The 20,275-nt window shown below is 38.5% G+C and overlaps 2 protein-coding genes across 4 annotated transcripts in view; one reads left to right on the top strand and one right to left on the bottom strand.

The window, feature by feature from the left end:
- LOC120457810 (G-protein coupled receptor dmsr-1) overlaps positions 1-20,275 on the top strand; it is a 31,790-nt gene that overhangs the window by 425 nt on the left and 11,090 nt on the right. Inside the window, exon 2 of one of the 3 annotated variants that reach the window (XM_044006820.1) lies at positions 11,881-11,964. The exons of 1 other annotated variant lie outside the window; for it this stretch is intronic. The gene's annotated coding sequence lies outside the window, so the exon portion shown is untranslated. Of the gene's footprint in view, positions 1-11,877; positions 11,965-20,275 lie in introns of all 3 variants that reach the window. One more of the 3 variants, XM_039645307.2, reaches the window with a different exon arrangement.
- Positions 19,220-20,228, bottom strand: LOC122756623. The gene is made up of 2 exons (XM_044006822.1): positions 19,967-20,228; positions 19,220-19,630 (listed from the first exon to the last, which is right to left on the bottom strand). The coding sequence occupies exons 1-2, from the start codon at positions 20,077-20,079 to the stop codon at positions 19,387-19,389; spliced, it is 357 nt and encodes a 118-aa protein (XP_043862757.1). The 5' UTR covers positions 20,080-20,228; the 3' UTR covers positions 19,220-19,386.

Raw genomic sequence — 20,275 nt, 5'->3', positions numbered from 1 at the left:
TTGCCCATCCAATGTAACTAATTACTTTTTGGTTTTGTTCTCAAATATGACACTAATTTGCATACTGGCATTTTTGTATCCGAATTTTTTTTGGTGGGTAATTCGTAACCTTTTTTCTTGTTTTTACTGGGGTAAAAAAGGAGTAAAAACGTATAATTTGTATAATTCCATGATTTCATTGTGCTGAGATTTTGTTTCAGGCTCTTCTGTAACGATCGAAGCTATACGTTTTATTTGTTTAAATAGAAACATATTGCAATGTTTTTAATTAATTTTGTAAACGGGTGGGAAAGGATTGTGACATTTTTCATTAGAAAATTTTCTTGTAAAGATAACAGATTCATTTTAGTGACGACAATTTTCACCTCTGTATTTGCATAAAGAAATATAACGTTTCTGGAAAGAATTACTTGGTAATTTGTTTATAAATGTTTAGTTTGAACTTAATATTGTAAAGATATGTGGTTTTCCTCACAATCTTTTGATTTAAAATGTTATAATAGTTCTTGTTCAACACCCCAAGAAGCGAATGGGATTTTTCAATGAACAAGCATTTTTTCTGCTATCACATTGATTGATTCGCTGTGCCCTTTTATGCTTCGGTAAATAGGGGCAAACTATTTGCCGTCGCACAACAAAAATGGCTGCTGTTAAATGTTCTGTATTTAATTGATCATATGCATAACTAATGGGGTTTCTGCGGAGTGCGGGTGCGATGCCTCGGGTTGAGTTGGGCCTGGATGAATGTATACTTGACCACGCTTGGGGCCAAATGGGAATTCGGGCGAACACAAAATATCAATCTGAGGGCGGAAATCCTACCACAATAGGAAATTGATGCCCGACCGCATCAGGCATCTCAAAACCGCCCCAAAAGCAAAGCCGCACTCAACGGGATAGAACACATGGATCACAGTTCATGTGGCTGCCGCTTGTGGAATGCTTGAGTTGTATTTATGTATCTCGGGTGCAAAAATTTGCGGCGCCGCCATTGTGGGCACATCAAAGCAACACGCTCGGGACATAAAAGAATAAATTAAATGTAGATGAAAAATTGACAAAAAACCCTGCCACACACAATGGCGCCAGGCATTGCACACTCAAAAACATTGGGGCACCAGCATGAGGTGACATCGCTGTTGTGTTTCCCTGATGTTTTTTAATAAGTCGAGCCTTGCGGCACGCCATGTGGCATTTTAATATTGCATAATAAACCGGGTCTGGATGGAAGCTCTGTTGACCGTCCAGCGACTTCATTATCGCCAATTACCAGGGGCACAGTCTAAATTAAATAAGTAATGCTTGCATGACGCTCTTGCTCCTACTTACCCAAAAGTCTGTCCAAAGAATTCAGTCCAAAGAATTCAGCCCATCTTAATACCAATTTATGTGCCTTAAATTCGGGCATTAGCTTTGTGACACGGGGCAGGGGGCAGGAGACAGGGGACAGTGGTGCAATTTATGACGACAGTGGCCCAGAGTTAATTAGCCAGGCCACAAGGACTTCAACTGTCGCGACAGGATCAATGATTGGTTTCCGTCAACGAAAATATCGCCATCGTCAACGAACAAAGGCCATCGAAGGGATTTGTCTCATTAGTGTGCTTCCTGCTGGGCTGCTAAACTTCCAGGACTACAGGATTGACAGCAGTGAGTAATCAGTTTTGGCGCTACTAACATGGCATTGCATAAATATTGTGCCACTGACATGTAATCAAGTAATCCAAGCTGCATAAATGAGAGGTGGAGAAGTGGGAGTATTCATCGTTAAGTTTGCTCACTTATTGCTGTAAGTTTAGAGTTGGACACTGGCATATTCCTTGAAAATTAATATGCTTTAAACAGCAAATTGCTTAAAATCATTTTCTGAAGTGTAACTAATCCAAATATGAAACTAGAAGCGCCACAATAGGATTGCTTTGATTTGGTGTAATCGATCCACTTGACGACGCCATCCAGTGGAAAGGAAAGGAAAGATATTTATTTGGTCTTTATTTGAATGAATGAAGAATTAAATGCCGTCAAGACGACCGCCATCTCGATTTAATGCTGCCGCCACTGCAGCAAATCATAAAAATGTAAAGCAGTTTCGCGTGGGAACGGCGATATTGTCCCGGTACCAGTTAAATAAATAACTACGCTGCCCTTTCAAAAAACATAGAAACACTTAGCATCTCCTACCAGTCTCGCATTATTGATACGACTGGATGCTTTTCAACAAGACGTTGAGTGCAAAAAGTAAACAATAAACAATTTTCGAGGCTTTCGGCAGATGTCTGTGTACATAAGAAAATACCAACCCACCCACCACTAACCACTCAATTTCCCCACTGGGCATCCCCAAAGCCAAAACTGTACGAAAACATAGTCGTGTATACATCTCACGAGATTTTACCAAAGTGTGGCGCTTTTTCCGGGCATTTTTTGTTCCGATATTTCGTTCTTCAGATATTTTTCCGTTTTTGAGATTGCTTTAAGGTTGAAGGTTAATTTATGATTATGTCGAAAGATTTCGCATTGTTGGACCAGCCAATTTACCTGAGTCAGAAACCAAAAGATCCGCCAACAATAAATTAATGTGCTTGGGCATATTAATGATTCGAACTGTTAATACCTCCTGTTTGGCAGAATAATTGCATTTTCCAGTTGGATGGGTAACTCATAATAAGCCTATGAAGATATACTATAAAGCTATCCCCCTGGAATACTTCGTATTTAAATTTAACTACTTTCATAAAATGTTAGAACAATATGCAGCACTTTTAATTTATTTAAATTTAGTTATTTGAATTTACATGTTATTTTCTTAGTCTTGAGTATCAATTGAACCATTCCTCGCAATTTACATACCCCTCCACACAGCTTTTAAAAAATTCAAACGCAAAAGTGCCCATTTTTAGCACCCCATTTCAGACCAGCAATTTTATTTATTGTCCATTTTGGGTGCTCACCTTTTGGCAAAGGGCCTCAGGAGTTGGCTTTTGAACTTTATATCGCGTTTGCTTGTTGTTTTACTGGCCGTTTTCACTTTATTCAATTGTTGTGCTGTTTTTTCCCCAATGAATATTTGCTGTTTTATTGGTGCGTGCTGGCATTCATTAGCATTGAACGTCTAGCCGTCTGAAGTTTTCCTATAAATTGTCTAATGGGGCCAGTGGGCATTGATAATTGTACTTTATGTCGAGGGGGATTTCTACTGCCGAATCGCCTTTCCTCAAATGCCAGATTCATTACAAATAGGTGTAGTTGAAGGGAAAGATGCCGAGTCAAGTGTTTGCCTGCCCACAAAAAGGACATTACCGAATGGTCATTAGTCAGCGCAAATATTAAATGATAAAAACTTGAACTCGCCCTCGTCAATTGGCTTATTTTCCGCATCTCACTGAATTGACTTTTCAGCTTGGCCCGTCCCTTCATAGCATTCTCGTTGGCCAAATCCCCCTCAAATTAGGGCCAATGCCATTTGTCGGTTTCAATGCGTATACGCAGTGTGAGCGTTGAAAGTCTTCCAGACCCAAATCACATTGAATGGCTGTCATCGTGGCATTACTCAAAACCCGACCAAACAAAGAGGTTCACTTAGGTCAGACCAGATCAGACCGCTCCTCTCCATAATTCCGTCGCTGGTTTCATAGTTTGCTTCACTTCATTTGAGCCGAACATTTGCTTTCCTTTTTACGACCGTGTAGTTGGATACGTTTTCGGGTGGCATTAGGAGCAACGTGACGGAAATGTGAAATTTTAAGCTGAAAGGACGCAAACAGTGAAACCCGTAAAGTGAAAATGTGTGGGAGAGGACTCCTGCTGGTAAATGCAGACACTGTCCTTGTCCTATAAAAGTATCACTTTATTTTTTGATGGTAATAAAATGATTTGTATCTATTAAAACACAACATGATATCATATGGCTGGTTAACACTTCCTTTGTGCTTTTATATGGAAAAGGTTTGAGCATGCTTTATTTTACTTCTTATTGGTGCTAATATACACTTATTCCTGTTTTACTTTGCTCATGTATACAAGTTAGGAGTATTAAACGTGTACTTTTCAGCACAGACAGAACCATTTTTTACTTTAGTTCCCAGAGATCGTGTTCAAAAAGTTTCTTTTCTGACGCAAAGTTTTCCCGATTCGAAGTAACTTTTCTTTTGAAACAATAGGCCATCAATTTCTGCATTTGTTAAGTGTGTTCAGGCCAACAAGTCGTTTGTCTAGCACCTAACGAACCTGAAACGACGTTCCCATGTCTGCAGGAGAGATGAGCTTTCTTCGAATGTCAGGACCTCTTTTTTGGGGGCAGTTTGATTTATGTTTAAATGTACTGAGCACATAGCCTTACGTTCTGGCTCCCGCTTCCCCATCGGTTCTATTCTAATTGAAAAGGAACCATTTGGCAGAATCCTGGGTTGCCTTTCAATGAAGATAAATGGCCAGAGCTCAAGCACGAATTCGGAAAATTTGCCTATGGAAAGCGGCTGTTGCGCCTCACGGCTGGGAACTATTTACAATTAAGAAGATTTCCCAGTGGCAGGGGAATTTTTTCCCCAACAAAACAAAGTTTTGACATTGTTCGGGGAGTTGCTGTTAAGTGAAAACATAAGGAATTTTCTTCATTTCTGGGAATTTCATTTCATTTCTTAAGAAAACACTTTCCATTGCTCACAAAATTTTAAAAAGTAAATTTTCTTAAATCTGGAAATTGTTAAATAATTAATTATTTAGTTAAAATAAACTTTTTACTTATAACATACTATTCTTATTTTAACAAGGTATCAATACTGAACATTCTTATGTTTTGATTATAGAGATTAGATTTGATCCCCTATAAAGTATATATATTTTGGATCAAAAGCACTGAAACAGAACTGGCCATCTCCATCCATCTGTCCGTCCGTATGAGCGTCGAGATCTAGGAAAGTATAAATGAAATACATTTCCGGTAAGGGATGTATCGTATATTCCCGTGACTGGCTCGTTTCTTTAGATATTAGATATTTCTATGATTAATGAGCGATTTTTGTAAAATGATATATCAAATCTAAACAATGTAAAGGTTGGGGTTTTTTCACTGATTCCATTTACATCCAAACGGTATTGTTGTTTTTCAAAAATGGTTGTTTCAAACCGCTAGTTGTCACCTCGAGTGGTACAATAAGTTTGAAAAGAGTCCGAATTACATGGTAAAGTGGCCAACACGAATAAATAAGTAAACCATGAAGAAACAAAAGTTTAGGTCTGCAGCTAACTATGTAAAAACAAATTGACAGAGAATATGCTTTATGCTGTGGACAGCATTTGCCAACATTCATACCCATAACGTTGGTTCGTAAAAACTAATTAAAACAGAACATTACTTTTCCCATTTTGGGTCCTAACAAATGATGGTTTTGTGAAATGCTCCTATTTGCTGAATACGTTTGATGCTGGCTTATTTTTGGCTTACATAGCACATTTTAGTGGTATGGTATTTTACCCTATTAACCAGTTACCTAAATTTTAATCAATCGAAAATTTACTGCGTTTTATCTTTAAATTATTTGTACTTTTGTTTTTCAGTCTAAGCGGAAAATGTAATAATGACAGCAAATTAAAGTCAATGATGAAACGACAGATGAGTGCATCCTATTCTTGTTTAAAGTCCCTTATGGCCAAACCCACAATAACTTTTAATCAGTGTTTGCTATACAACATTATATGCGTTAAATGTGGATAGATGATTATGTCCGCATTTCCGTAAGGATTTCAAATTCCATATAAGCTGCATACTGCAAAACGCAATGGCCATTTGTTTTTACGAGTCTAGGTAATAATAGTTTGGTATGGACAGAAGGTATTTTTGGTTCAACAGCTAAATTCCGACGCTGAGCCACAGGTATCTGATAGTCGAGGCACTCAACGGCGTACATCGCTTTTAATCTAGATAACCTACATTCGCTGCCAGCCAGTTGTCACACCCTGAATGGTCAGTTGGTTATTTGCATCGAGATAACCTTGTTTTACTCCAAACAGCCCTCAACGGTGTAATGTCGACATGGTTAAAGGTATTTTATTGTAGCCATATGAGCCGGGATGATTTCAATCATCGATTAAAGCGTCCAGGGTAACTTATTGAACTGAATGTGTTCAGACAAGTAGCAGTTCGTATTCCATCGCAAGGTAGCAACTTTTTAAAACGGATTACTGATGTGATACCACGTTTAGGGATTAAAAAATTAAAAGCAGCTTACGTCACCGAAACAGGTTTAAAAATGTACAAAACGATATTGGTTGGAAAAAGAGACCAGAATTCCTATTGGGATAAATTGCCAATGATTTGGAGATTTATTTGTTGCATCTATTTTTAAACGCTTTTATCAACTGCTCAGAGCCAACATACAAGAGACCGAAACGAACTGTTTTCCTGCGGCCAACTTTTGACTTTCGTTGAAGTGTTTTGAACTTTGCTCAGAGTCATTATAACTTAACAAAATCTGTATCTTGAGCAATTAATTAGGGAAATTCAAGTGTTCCACCAAAATGGACCATAATGTTGCTGGTGCTAAAGTTGCCACTCGGCAATTTGTTATACGCCCCCGAACTCAAATCGACAAAGTTTTGCATCAGCACGTGGCGCAAGTTTGTTTAAGAATTTGTATTTTTGAAAAACACAACAATTTTCCGTCAGTATTATTTTGGCTCTCGTGGTGTACGGTGGGAATTCAGTGCTTTTTAAATCGGTAGGAAGGCAGATAGATATTTTTATTTATGGATAGAAAAGCCTCTTATTCAACCCACTTATATCGTGTCTATTGTCGATCTGGCTGGATGAGTTTTAAGTGATTGAAATACTGCCCCGCGCTTTGACAGCCCAAGGGAAATGGCATGCCAAATAAATAAATAATTAAATATGGTTTTTCGCATATCAAGTGATTGCCCGTACAAGTGTTAAATAAGAGAAGAAAATGAGAAATATATTTCATGGGGTAGCTGTTGGAAATTCCCCGTTGACTGCCCCGTTTCAATATTTTCATAGAGCAATTGTAAACAAATTTATAAATATTCTCGTTCAATGTAGTTTTTTTTCACGTTCACGTTTTGCACGAATATCCACACACTAATGTATTTAGGAAATTTCAGCTCGGTCTTCATTTCTGCTTGGCTGGATTTCCATTTGGGCAATAAAAACATAAATTAATTGCTAAAGCTGTTGGTGAGTTTAATGATGCAAGTGCATAAGTACAAACTAACAAAAGTATGTGGGTATCTATAGGAAATCAAATAATTGAATTAGGGATTTTTGGTAAAATTCAAATTGTAGCGGCTTTATTTCCAAAGCTCCTTTAAATTTAGATATTTGAGTTCCATGTTTAATTACAAAAAGTTGGGGACTTAATCATTACAAAGAACATTTAAATATGTAAACATATAAAACAATGAACTATGCGTTTTGTGACTTGCTTAAGAGTATTTAAGTTTTTTCTATTTTCCAATAAAATTCTGCGAAATTATCTGGCTTTTGTGGAAACCCATTAAAATTTTTATTTGCTGGTTAATGTTTTTCATACACTTAAAACCTCCAAAAATGTTGCACTGTTCATTATGGAACTCCCACTAAAGAAACCACTATTTAAAAGCCTTTTCATCGGTTTTATATGCGGGGCTTAGCAACATTTTATGCAAATCCTCTCCCATTCCGGCATTCTTTTTGGCTTTTTACCCTGTTAGCCGGCAGGTGTATCTTAAGAAAAAGCTGATGTATTAACGAGACTGCCAGGATTGTGGTTTTGAACATGTTTGCTTAGCAAAAAGACTGCTTCTATTTATGTTGAGCTGCGCCGTAGATTGAAAAGAAGACGAGGTCGAAAATCCGCATTAAGCCGCAGAAAAGCGCACGGAGTGAACACTTGAACATAATGAAATGAAACAAAATAACATCGCAAAGCGTTAAGTACCGTCGAAGTTCGTGATGATGATATGGGGGTAAACAGAAATGTTGGCAACTTTTCCGGTGCCAAGGACCAACCCCTGCTCCTGCATCGTTTGCATAATTTTTTGTGGAAGACAGACAAAGTGGGTTATGCGTTTTGTGAATTCCCTTAAAGTCCTGGCTTAAAGCCAAAGCACATCTGGCTTCGATTGTGCTCCTAATAACCCAAAATGTTATGATGCCATCTCGGAAAACAGCCAGCTTACAGCGAGCAGCGAGCAGACAAACTCAATTTACCGCCTGATTTATATGATACAGTTTAATTAGCCTGTGCAAGTTTAATCGTCTTTGCCTTGAATATATTGCAAGCCCCAATGCAGTTGATTAACTTTAATGGGCCATCCAGCTGTACATTAGTGAGTAATTTCCACTTGACATGCTGCATTTTCCAGAAACTCATTGAAGACATGCCATTCAGGACAATGTTATTTTGCAAAAATTAAGGCGCAATTAATGATCGGAGCTGGATGAATCGGCAAAAGCAGGGCCGTTCGACAAGGATAAGGCCATCAAGGGACTAACACGCAATTCTTAAACAACGAGCTGGCTTTTCTAAGCAGCCTTGTTATTTATGGCGTATCCTTGAAAACACCTATAATTTAATCGTGACTTTGCAGTAAGCAGTCTTTTGTTGTTCGCTTGACGGATTACATCCTGTCTAATCGATTAAGGCATAGAACCGATTGTTAAGTACTCATATGCAAAAAATAATTCTAATAAATCACCCATCTACGACTTTTTCAGCAAAGAAAAATTTTCATTTAATTTCCCCTCTGAATCTTAAAGGTGTTTTCTCTGTGTCCCCGCCAGGTTAACATTGAATCAAATAAACTTAAGAGGGCGTTTGAACTTCGCTGCGTAGAGGGTTACTTTCTATCAGCAACATTAATCAGCAAATGCAAATCAGCATTTTAATCAGTCAAAGTGTAAAAACCAATAAAAGCATTTAGCCGGCAACTCGAATTGACAAGATGAGCAATTCACAGGACGTAAATCACTTTCAGCATGGCGTCGCCATTTAAATTACTTTTCGCAAGATGTGGCGAGCGGGAGTAAAATGAAGAAAAGGATTCTAGATGACCAAGATGCTTATGTAATCAAACATAAATCTGAATTGCGTACAGCCATAACTCGGCTGTCATGTGCCAGAAACAAAAACCGCCAAATGCCGTGGGTTGACCGAGAAATGGGCGTATCTGATTTATCTACTCTACTGTCGAGCGAGTTGCGCAATAAATGTTGGTGGTTTCAATTGGTGACCACCAGGATATCTAAAAGTATTGGCTCTCGGGTTGCACAAGTAACCCAAGCTGCTCTTGAATGACCTGCAACGCTATTTTCCAGATTGCTGTCAAATAGATTATGAAAAGCGCAAACAGAATGGACGCTCCTTGAAAACTTTCTGTTCAATCGAGTGGACACTCCCATAAGCGTTATATATCAGGTATATATACATACATATGTGTATATATACATAAGATCTATACCCTTATGATTAATTGGTGTCCAGGATGGACGAACACGTTCTTTGACAGGTGTCGCCAGGATGTCGAATCCCACTGTTTTAGCGACCCTCCATAAAAGGGAAGCTCATTTGATTTATGATAGACTATTTCGCGTGTGTTTTTATTGCTTAAATAAAGTCAGAACAAAAAGCATTGAACTGGTTGAACGCCTTTTTCGCTTGCAGTTTCTCTGCGATATCCCTCTCAGTTCGCGGCTTTAAATGTGCTTTAAATTGAGACTTCAATCCTTATCAAATTCTTATGATCTCAGCATAATTCAGAGGAATATCATTATATAACATGTGTTCATCATTTATTTATTTCAACAATGACAACGATTATGTACAATGACAACCACAATAATTTTAATAATTTATGGGTAAAACCAGAGGAAAAGAAGCTGAGGTATACACCTGTTAGTCGTGCAGTAAAAGGGTAGACCAGATTAATTAAAAGGTAACAGCTTAAGGGAACCATTTCCCTATAAATTATTTGTCCGTATATCTGTCCGTCCGTATGAAAGCAAATATCGCAGATTCCAGAAGTTTTCCCACACACTATCTATCACTGATAAGCAAAAGCAAATTCAATTTTTAAATTGGAGTTTATTTATCAAGATAATACCTATATACATAACTAAAAACAAAAGCTCACGAACATTCATAGCGATAAAATCTGAAAGTTAGCTTTTAACAGCAATTATTTTACCGACGCTAGTGAAACTTATATGCAATCTCCCGCGTAGGGAGTGGAAAATACGGGTATCTTATAGTCGGGGTAACCCAAATGGTTAAAAAAAACCTATAAGCTAATTTCAGCACATGGAATGTGCTCTACCTCAATTTATAATGAAAACTGGCGTATTTGTTTCGATCTGCTACGGATTATTCACAATATTTTCAACTGTGCCTTGACTTTGGCAGGGGATTAAGTCGTATGCAAATGGTGGGGATACAACAACGAATTTGGCAGACAAGTCATCCAACCCTGGCCGAGAATACATTCATATGGAATTTAATAAAAATTCACTCGTAGTTCCTTGACCCAGGCAACAGTTGCCGTTTCTTGGATTTCCAAATGAAGGGAGAGTGCCTTCGACTGAGGCTAATACTGTTGGCTCGACATTTTCAGACGGGTTCAGGTCGGTTCAGATTTGGTTTATGTTGCTCCGTACATGTCCCTAGTGTAATTGCAATGATTGTTATTTGATTTTGCCTTTATTAGCCGGTCCTTTACGGTCGTTGCGCCGACGAACAAAGGACTCATTGTCGAGTAGGCATCAGTTTCGTTTATGGTTATAAGTTACTGGGCTCCGTGAGCCATCAATTTTGATGGGTAAGCCCACGCAGGCATATTTTGGGCGAGATGCGCCTCAATTGCCGGAAAACTGTCACCCATCATCGAGGTTAACGTTGCGTGTCCTCAGCCCAAGCATCTTTCCTCATTTCTCGCAGTGGGGCTCGTTATGCCCATCAATACACGCACATGCCTGCCAATCTGCTTACCTTAAGAGCTTTCCACCAACTTTTCCATTATCCAAGACGAACAAAAGTTTGCTTCAATTTTATTTATTCGATACTCGTACGCCTTATCACCTGCTTATACCGTAAAAATCATTTGGCCGCCAGCGCGTGTGTAGGGTTGATTAAACCTTTAAATGCGTGTGATGGTGCGAAAGGATTTTATGCAAAACCCATTTATGTAGCATACATTTCGGGTCCCCTTTTTTCCGCTCATTGACTTTCAGACATTTGTATGTCACTGCTTTTATTGCATAAATGCGTGATTAATATTTTATGTGGAATTCGCATTAAGCTCGTTTGCAAAATTAAATAATACAATTATCTGACGTTAGTTTTATATTCAACCTGCAAACAACCATGTAACTACTTAATGGATTTTACGTTAATGAATAATCACATATTCCATAAGCAAACAGCTCAAAGTAATGCCAACAAATTATTTTGTCTTTATTGTTTAAATTTGCCATCCGGCTAACAATATTGATAAAGTGTCTGTGTGCAAAGTCCCAGTGAACCTGGTGGAAAAGCAAACGGAGTCATTGACTGATGGTAAATGTCTGACGGTAATTGATATCCCACCATATGGATTGAATTTTAGTGAAGGCACGTGCATCCCCTGCTCAGATATCAGATTGGTATAGTCTAATGTATTTTGTACATTTGCTCTACCCTTCAGGCTTAAATGAGGAATAATTGGCTGCGCAGATGTTTTTTTTTTTATTTAATAAAGAATATAGACCTTTGGTAAAATGCCTTTAGTAGGTATTCTTTGGTCGAGCGTTCCTTTGACAAGGCTTCACTTAGTTTTATTAACTTGTCGTCCGAAATTGATACTTATCAGATTTCTAAAAATGTTATTTGTTTATTTGTCTCCTAATTCTAGCAGCTTCTCGTGGCGCCATTTATTTGCATAATTAAAGCCGTTCGGTTAGATGGTGGGCGAGATTAGGAGTGGCTTGGATGATGGCAGGTAAGTCACGGACTATTTATACGGACTAAAGCTGGGTTTTGGGGCTAAGGGGCCTTGGGGGGCCTAATTTGCAATGCAAATCTATGCGAATCGGTGTAGTTTAAAAGCGGTTAACAAATTTATGCGACTGGCTCATGCTAGAAATCTTTCTACGTCTTCGTCAATTGATTGGGTCTGGCTTCGTTGAGTTTGCCACCCAGTTTTCTGCATTCCACTGGGAATTCCTGATCGAGATAAACTTTGTTTTGGCAGCTCAACAGCTGTCCAAGATGCTGGCTGTGAGGCAGTCGTAAAAGTGCTCGTAAAATGCCATTGTCAGGGACATAAAAAACCTAGGCGACCACGCAAACAAATTAATTGCTAGGGTCTGCCAATAAAACCGGCGAGGCGGAACTAGAAACTATCTACCAATTAAGGAATAATTAGTGCTGCGGTTGTGTTAGAGACGTATCTAACTTTCGATATATGTCAAAGTGAAACTGGGCACAGAGCACACCACATGTATATGTAATTTAAAAAGTTATTTCTTGCCCAAGAGCTATGCTACTGTACTTTAGTCAAGCGGCTATTCATATAAAATATTATACGTGGTGCAACAGCTGCATGTAGAGACTTTTAAATGAGTGGCATATCATTTTGTAATTAATGATAGAATCTGCACTCTGCATATTCAAATTTCTAGTCCGATGCCTTGTTGTTAAATCCTACAATAATCTTGTGACAATGTTGTTAGATGCCTTGTTGTTAAATCCTACAATAATCTTGTGACAATGGCACCATTGACCATGCTATGCCTTTTAGACCGGTTTACTCTACGAGTAATTGGTATACAACTTATATTGTAAAATCTAAATTTGAAATTTCAAATTTTCATGTTTTTCCTTTTACTGAATGAAAACCAAACCGAAAATGTTATTATAATTTTTACTTTTTGTACCGGCTAAGTGGTTGTGTGTTTGCATTGAATTTAATCTCGATTTCTGCTTCGTGCAGACTTTACTCATAGTGCGTCATAAAAATTCATTAAAAGGGAACAATCCTTTTATGGTACAGCATTTTGTGGTACAGCAAGGAAAGCTGACGTTTTGTGCTTGCAAATTGAAAACATGGAAGTGTTTACTTGTAGGTAAAGGTTCGTTGAAAAGAGTGTACCAGGTAGATAAAAGCATTTGTGACTCTATAAAGTGTATATTTTCTTCATAAGACAATTGACTCCTAGAGGTTCCACAAAGAAATGTCACGACCAGAGCTCTAAAAATGTTTGTTATTTTTGTGTTATTATTTGGCTTGCGAAATGCACAAACCGCAAAAAGCTGTCACGACCACAATTCCAAGTTGTTCTTCTTTTATATTTTAATTTTACTGGCAATTTCTATCGGTAGTGTTTGGCAGCACTCCCACAGCTGATAGTCTAAAAATTCGATTACATCACTCTCTTTAATTAAATATTAGTTTTACTTCACTGTTGTTAGAAATGTGGTGAAACAAACTGTACTCCAATCAGAACCTGTAAGCTAATGAGTTCTTAGTTGTCTTGCTTTCTAGGTAAAAATTTTACGAATTGCATTTGACGAATTGCATTTTGCATGTGGTTGGAGCTTTTTGAAACATGTGTCTTTTAAATAGAGAAATATTTCCACTTATAATTATACCCGTTACTCGTAGAGTAAAAGGGTATACTAGATTCGTTGAAAAGTATGTAACAGGCAGAAGGAAGCGTTTCCGACCATATAAAGTATATATATTCTTGATCAGGATCAATAGCCGAGTCGATTTGGCCATGTCCGTCTGTCCGTCTGTCCGTCTGTCTGTCGGTATGAACGTCGAGATCTCAGGAACTACAAAAGCTAGAAAGTTGAGATAAGGCATACAGACTCCAGGGACATAGACGCAGCGCAAGTTTGTCGAATCATGCTGCCACGCCCACTCTAACGCCCACGAACCGCACAAAACTGCCACGCCCACACTTTTGAAAAATGTTTTAATATTTTTTCATTTCTGTATTGGTCTTATAAATTTCTATCGATTTGTTAAAAAACTTTTTGCCACGCCCACTCTAACGCCCACAAACCGCCCAAAGCTGCCACGCCCACAGTTTTGAGAAATGTTTTGATATTTTTTCATTTTTGTATCAGTTTTGTAAATTTCTATCGACTTGCAAGAAAACTTTTTGCCACGCCCACTCTAACGCCCACAAACCGCCAAAAACTGTCAGTGTTGAAGACTCTCCTTCGCACTTTCACTAGCTGAGTAACGGGTATCAGATAGTCGGGGAACTCGACTATAGCGTTCTTTCTTGTTTTTTTTAATTTTGGTTAAAATGTTGTTTGAAAAGTTTTTAGTAGGAGCTTTTCGCTGGATTAAAGTGTCTCTGTATTAAATCCCAATCCTTTGCAGTTCGAACGGCTTACTCATGTTTCGCGATGCAAGCTTTGAAAGCGACGTAGACCATCATTATATCCTTATGAAAGACTGGTTGACTAAAAAGAGAATAAAATAAAACGGAGTAGGGAATGATCAATATTTGAGGTGCTTCACAGTTGCGTTCTTCCTGGATTTTATTGATTTTGATAATAGCAGTATAAAATGGTCAATGTTACGTAATATATTTTTTCCCTCGACTTTAATACTGCAACAAGGATGCCGTTAGTGTATACTATAGGAATTTCTATGCAGCCATGGCTGAAACCCATCCTGTTGCTCAGTGCAATATAGGCTTACAATAGTACAATAGTAATAATAATAATACCAATATATGTTCGGCATTCAAACGTTGTTTGGCAATAAGAAATATATTAATATGCCAACGCCACAGCTTAGAAAATGGAACAAGTGAAATCCCTTGATCCCTTTCTGGGATAATTACATGTTTCATTCTGCTATATAATAAATCTTAAATTAAATTTAACATTAAATTTAAATTAAATTTGTTTTGGAAAAAATAAATATAATAATTGGCCAGCATCACCGCTTAGAAATCGCCACAAGCTAAAATCGCTTCTAATTTGGCTTTCTGAAATGTAATATAATCTCTTTTTGAGATAATTACTTTTTGCCTACTGCAACATAATACATTTTTAATTAAAATTTGATTTTTTTTTTGCATTTTATTTTTGCTTTGCAATTAATAAGGAAGTGCCAATACCACCGCATAGAAATCGTCACAAGCTAAAATCGCTTTTAACCCCTTCGACTCCCTGAAACGCAAAATTAATCCCTTTCTGGGATAATTAATTATTGCATCTACTTGTAAGCTCTTTAATTTATTGCTGGTGAGATTCACGATAGCCAACCACCCTTAGCCCACTTTTAACTTTGGCTAACGAGCCTTGAACTGAGGCCAAAGTCATTATAACTACAAATTTGTGCCTTTAAATTTTATTTGGCAATATTAAAGCATTGCAGTGAAAGTTGTCACTCAACGATTTATTGCGCCAGAAACCTTAAATTTGGCTTGATTTGGCTCCCCTAAGTTTAGGCTACGATTTTCCTGGTTAAAGTCATGACAAATTATTCATTCGCTTACGTCAAACGTGTAGGCGATAAAAAAAGTGCGGTAGCGTGTGGGATAAGCACGGTCCATATCCAACGATATGAGCACGCTTTTACGACCCGGACCGGCAGTTTATTTCACTTGGCTAGGTTTGGAGTGTTCCGGGTTAGGACGATTTTCATTTCCCCGGTGCAGTTATCTGAAATGCATTTATGACGAGGCTACGCAAATATGTAATATCAGCAGGGCTTTAACCTTGCCGTTGACATTGGCATTGACTTTAAGCCCGCGGATCGATGGTGGGGCCTATCGCCAGATAACAATATTGCATCTCGCCCAAGTGCTCCACCAAGAACAGAAGCATTTTTCCCCGAATCGAGGGCTGAGCAAACACTTGGCCATCTTTGGCATCTGGGGCATCTGAGGCGTCTTGTGCATCGGAATGAGATTCAGCTGGGAGCGATAACTTTGTCCTATGACTTGGTAATCCACTTGTTATCAAATTGTCCTTGTAGCCAATTGCGGGGAAAAGCTGCGGTCGCAGCTATTTATACTCGCCGAAACCGGGATGAAAGAAAGCCAGCATCGCGATTTTTAGATGAGCTTCTTGTTTTGAAGCAGCTGTTTGGAAATTGGATTTCTTGTTTTGATTTGGCTGCCAACGAATTTCTCTGGCGATACTTAATACGGGGAATGTCCGCACTCGAAGACGGAAAACAAGTTTCGGAAAGAACAAACGATTCGAGTCGGGAATTTTGAACACCTTGCAGGAAAGCATAACAATGCAAAATACTTTTCAAACAGTTAATGCAAATGTATAATCTTTTTGAATGCTAATAGTTTGGCTAAAGGTTGCGCTTATGAACTTAAAATTTGGAATTTCAATAAGGGGGCTTAATCAAATTAAAAGATATGAAATTCATAATATTCCACTTGAGTTACTTTATCATCCATAAATAGATTGTAAGAATACCATTGAAATTATTTCATTTCCTAGCCTTAACTGCGTAAACATATCATTTTACCCGACAATCAAAATAAACCGTTTTCTGTTCTTATAAAAGGAATAGGTACTGAATGTTCCATACACAAAAGTATGAAGAATTTGACGCGCTCTTGTGAATATTTTTGCCGTAACGAAAATATTTTGCATATGACAGTTCATTGTACGAATGTGCGGCTAAAAAATCTCTGTTTATGTTTTGCTTTGTGATCTTTTATTCTATTTGTTGTGCCTCAGAAGGTTTGGGCTTTTCCAACTGCCTTCAAATTATGCCGGCCACATGAAAGAAACAAATATGAGAATCGTTTGGTTATTTGTCGTTCGGAATCATTTGGCAGTTGGCAGTTGGCAGCGGCTTTTAGGTGTTGATTTATACAAACAAACCGGTCCGGTTCGCCTAATTTGCCGCTTGGCCGCAGGCCAATCGAAAGTAAAATTTGTCGGTATTTTGTTCGTTTCATAAATTACTTGAGCTTGGGAATTCCTTCTTAGCATGGCGGCAAATTAACAAAAAAATAAATTGCCGCAAATTGTATGCAAAATTCTCTGGGCAGACGCGCCGCCAATGTCTATGGAAATTGATTGGATTTGGAATTTAAACAGAACGAGGAGGTGAAATTGTGCCTTAGCCTCAAAGTTCGGCAATCAGTTGAAGTCGTCTATCTCCTAATACAGACTTATAATGTTAAGGAGCACACGTGTCCTTCCGACAAGACTGTCAAAGGAACGTTTCTGGATACACATGTGCTCTGATAAATCCGTGTCTGGCCGGAGGAAATGGAGGCCTCCGCCCGACAATCGCCAATTGTTCACGGAAATGTGTACCTTTTGTATGGGTGTAAGGCTGTGGTTTGGGTGGCGGCTAATGAGGCACCCGTAAAGCCTCTTATCGCCCTATTTACCATATTGGCCTGTCCGACCCGCAAATAATCGTGATCTATGGCATCGAACGAGTGCGAGTTCATATTAATAATAATAGAACTGAGCCGCTACTTAGACATATTCATATTTGTATTTTTTGTGTATTTGCGCGCTTTTTTATCTGCACTTCTAGGCGCTTCATTTGGGTCGTGCGCAAATCAGACTCCCACTGCGGCTCCCTATTCATGGTTGTATATTAGCATATTAGCTTCGTGTGCTTGAAACTGGGGAAACTGGCGAGAAAAGCGAGAAAAGGGAGAAAAGCTAGAAGAGCGAGCGAAGCGAGAAAAGCATGGCAAGCGAGTGAAAATGTATAAGTGCTCAGTGTAAACACGCCTCCCCTCCGGCCATTTTAAATTATATGTTAATAAATAAGTATTTTTCTTCGTGGACTTCCTCCCACGGGATATACAAATGCTGCTGCCCAGAAGTGATGGCTACACTGATGGCACACCCGCTTATAATTCCACATTGTTTGCATTTCCCAAGGCGGCCAGGCAGCCACACGCTGCGTATGCGTAATATGCGAACGGATTAGCCAAACTCCCCAGCGTTGGTGTGAAAGCACGACAGCGATGTAATCTGCAGCATCACAATGAGATAAATGTATTATTAATTATGAGAGCCATTAGCGTGCAGCTCGGAAATAAAACAAATCCTTAAACAAAATAATTCTTCTCGGCCATAGAAACCAAGCGACACCCCAATTTCATGTGCGCAACAAATTTCTTGGCTAGTACTTTGCTATGAAATCCACTTTTGCGTAATTAATTTGCAGTAGCTTTTCCTTTCCATGTCAGCTTTTAACTGCCAAGAAAATTAAACATCATTTGGCACAAACGCATGCAACCGATTGAGATACGAGTACACTGAATCAGGGTTGAATGAACATTATTGGGTTTCTGGCAGGAACAAGAAATTTCTTTCGAATTAAAGCACATTTTTAAAGCTAATATATACACTTATATATTTATATGTGGATTTGTGAATTCGATGTGCGTGTGCAAATTAGATTCACTGGCATGTCAGATACGTGCCCATATTGATGGATCGGCTGCCTCTCAGCTGCCAGGTGGAAATCCCATTGTGGAAAAGTTAATTTTTATGTTAAAAGTTTCTCTCCTCCTCCTCCTGTCCTATCAGTTAATAAACTTTCCACTCGCTGCTAGTACATATGTAACTGGGGGTCTTCTTTTTCTATTACATACATATGTACATTATACACACGTGTTTGCATTGAGATGCCAATTGAAGCGTAGTCTAATATTTGCCCTAAATAAACGACTTATTTTAATTACCTTTCCTTCGCAATTCGAGAGCTGACTACAGGTTGTTAGTGTAGATGGAAAATTAAAAAGCAAAGAAGAAGGGGGAACTCATAAAATTAAGCTGTGCCACACATCAAATAGCACGATTAGATTTCGTCTACGCTCTTCAGAAATCATTCCCTTTGGAAAGAAATAGTTATTTACAAAGGCAATCGTACGAGTATATGCATGTCGCACCCATGTCACGTAAATATTTAATTCTTTAAATATTTAATTGGAATGGGTTTTTTGTCGGAAGTGATTGCCTTTTTATTAGGTAACTGAACATTGGTTGTGCTGGTGACATCCTTTTGTAATTGCCGTGAAACAGGTGAAAGAAATATGGCTGCTGAAGAGCACTCAACACCTAATTAAATGTTTATATATGATCCCAAATGCGCTTTATAATGATTTTGTCATGCTTATTGCCACAATTGGAATACACTTTTTTATTTGTTTATTACTTGATGTGCCATTTAATGTGCACTTTAATGTGCATAGGGCTCAAATCCTTGTTGGGTTCAGGAACATATATGTATGTAGGCATAAGCCTTGCCCAGGAGCATATGCTGCTTGTTTGTCTTTCAAGCATAATTAATCACTGCGTGACGTCGCCGGGAGTTGGATTGTGTTGTGCTGACATGGCCGTGCTTTTTTATCACTGCCACAGACTGCTGGCCGCTAAATTGATCTCTTTCCTAGGATTTCCTAGGAGTCCCCTTAGCATCCGCGTCCTTGCCATCCGCCAACATAAGCGATTCGGTCCAAGGGGCGTCATGAGTACGAGGACGTGGACGGGGAGAGGACCAGGAGGTGCAAGGTCCTAGCCGGTAAAACGATGTTAATGTCAAGTAGATCCCGGAGCACGGCTTGTTGCGATAATTGTCGACGTAAATCATGCCGAAGAGCATCAGCATTTCGTTGCAGACAGACACATACTTCCTTGTGGGCATATACGTATGTACATGGAGAAATCATTGTAACATACTCACATATATATGTACATATCTTTAGCCCGAGGGAATTTCATCTTGAAAGGGTGATTTCGTCCAAAATAAAAAAAGCACTTTGCCTCAAGATTCTAAAAGCGAGGGATTTGGTTACTATTCCCATCATTTTACAGGCGATTTATTTATTTATTATTTCTTACTGGCAAATGCTTGAGGATGCTTCAAAACAAATATTAAATAAATTTAAATATTTTCAGATTTGATTGTGCGAAAGTTGCCGTTTACTTTATTAGTTATTTTAGTTTTTATTACTCAATCCGTTACTTACCCCATTTTCGAAGCAGTAAATCTAGTTATTGCAGCCTTTTTGTGCAGTGTAGTGTCTGCGTTAATGGATTGTGTCATTCGGAAAGTTCGGCCACTTCCGCTGACATTTTTCATTGCGGACACAATTGAAACAAATATTGAGCTTTCCCTATTCCCTATTGAGCAGCCACTTTATTGAAATGTGTTTGCTTATCTGAATTCCTTGTGCTGGGAATTGATTGAAATGGGAATGTAAACTCAAGTAATACGGGGCATTTGCGGACGTTTCAGGCATGGAATTCTAAAAGCCAGATTAAGTGCTGCGGCAAAA

This window comes from Drosophila santomea, unplaced genomic scaffold, assembly GCF_016746245.2.
Source record: "Drosophila santomea strain STO CAGO 1482 unplaced genomic scaffold, Prin_Dsan_1.1 Segkk79_quiver_pilon_misjoin1_scaf, whole genome shotgun sequence".
NCBI classification, from domain to species: domain Eukaryota; kingdom Metazoa; phylum Arthropoda; class Insecta; order Diptera; family Drosophilidae; genus Drosophila; species Drosophila santomea.
The sequence above is the reverse complement of the archived record's forward strand: the minus strand, read 5'-3'. Positions and strand labels throughout refer to the sequence as shown.